The sequence below is a fragment of the Eimeria mitis genome, genomic scaffold, assembly GCF_000499745.2.
Source record: "Eimeria mitis Houghton genomic scaffold, Emh_scaff4436, whole genome shotgun sequence".
Lineage (NCBI taxonomy): Eukaryota > Apicomplexa > Conoidasida > Eucoccidiorida > Eimeriidae > Eimeria > Eimeria mitis.
This window is the reverse complement of record NW_013572751.1, coordinates 1,284-2,830: the sequence shown is the minus strand read 5'-3', so window position 1 is coordinate 2,830 and position 1,547 is coordinate 1,284. Positions and strand designations below refer to the sequence as shown.

The 1,547-nt window shown below is 54.0% G+C and overlaps 1 protein-coding gene across 1 annotated transcript in view; it reads right to left on the bottom strand.

The window, feature by feature from the left end:
• Positions 1-73: 73 nt before the first annotated feature.
• EMH_0075140 (PAN domain-containing protein, putative) overlaps positions 74-1,547 on the bottom strand; it is a gene marked incomplete at both ends in the record, with an annotated part of 2,639 nt that continues 1,165 nt past the window's right edge. The window contains 2 exons of the mRNA XM_013499557.1: positions 74-92; positions 202-1,482. Of these exons, the coding sequence (XP_013355011.1) occupies positions 74-92; positions 202-1,482 (1,300 nt within the window). The remainder of the gene's footprint in view (positions 93-201; positions 1,483-1,547) is intronic.

The following is a 1,547-nucleotide window of genomic DNA, read 5'->3' as shown; positions in this document are numbered from 1 at the left end:
AAAAAAAAAAAAAAAAAAAAAAAAAAAAAAAAAAAAAAAAGGAGACAGTGTAGCGTATCTGTTTCATCTCCCCTTACATCACTCCAAGCTTTCTGCGACGTAAGGCGCACAGCCTTTCTCCCTTTTCCACTCTCCAGCACCTCTGATGAATCTGTAAGAATTTGTATTCTTTTATCTGTGAAGCTCTTCACAAGCCCATACTTTATAGCATCTGCTTTACCCAGGTACTGTACTGTACCCCCAGTAGGGTCACCCCACTCAAAAAAAAAAAACTTCGCCGGATCCCAAAAATCATCGCCCATCAATGTATCCGTCAACGTGTACGCGTCGGAGCACTGCAGGGACCGCTCAACACCAGCAGAAGGACCCTCAGGGGGGCCCCCAGGGGGGCCCCCAGGGGGGCCCCCAGAGGGGGCAGGAGAGGGGGCAGTAGAGGGGCCCCCAGAGGGGCCCTCAGAGCGGAAGGGAGAGGGGGCGTCAGTGCTGCTACGAGGTGTACTATGGGGGCTGCTGCTGCTGCTGCTGCTGCTGCTGCTGCTGGTGCTGCTGCTGTTGCTGCTGGATGTGTTTTTTCTTGCTTGGAGTGCAGCAGCAGCAGCAGCAGCAGTTGCTTTAGCTGCTGCTTCATCTATGAAGGCCTTCGGGTGTCTATAGTACTGCAGCTCGCCCGGTATCCTGCAGCTGGCTCGTGCTGCTAGCGCCATATACTGAAAATAAAACAAAGGGACTGTCTCCTTTTCTTTTTTTGTTTCTTTGGGGACCAAGAAATGCTCACAAACGGAGACAGCAGGAGACAGAGAAGGAGACAGCACGTAGGCGAAGTGAGTGCAACGCGGCTGCTCTAGACATAACCTCTGACACTCTTTTGGTGTTAGTGCTGTTGCTGCTGCTGCTGCTCCTGCTGCTGCTGCTGCTGCTGCTGCTGCTGGTGTTGCTGCTGCTGCTGCTGGTGTTGCTCCTATGATTCGCTTGTTAAACACGAAGCAGCTTCGGCTCAAATCTACGAACTCCCCAACTGTCACTCCAGCACCCTCATCTGCTGCTGCTGCTGCATCTGTTTCTCCTGCTGCTGCTGCTGCTGCGTCTGTTTCTCCTGCTGCTGCTGCTGCTGCTGCATATATTTCTCCTGCTGCTGCTGCTGCTGCATCTGTTTCTCCTGCTGCTGCTGCTGCTGCATTTGCTTCTGCTGCTGCTGCTGCTGCTATTGCCGAGGGTTGTGCTGCTGCGGGCTCGCTAGTGCTTCGCTGCTGCACGTGTTGGGGTGTATCTGCAGCTGCGGTGTCTCCTCCTAGTGTACTGTCTCCTTTTATTCTGCTGTCTCCTTTTTTGTTTTTTGTTGCTGCTGTTTGCTGCTCTGCTGCTGCTGCTGCTGAGCTGTGCCCTTCTGCTTCCTCGGACCCCACAACGGAGAAGATATCCTCCTCCTTTACGCTGCTGCTGCTGCTGGTGTTGCTGCTGCCGCTGCTGCTGCTGCTGCTGCTGCTGCACCAGCAGCAACAGCATCTAAGGGATCGGATCCCGCAGCTGGCGCCTTCCCTTCTATGCCA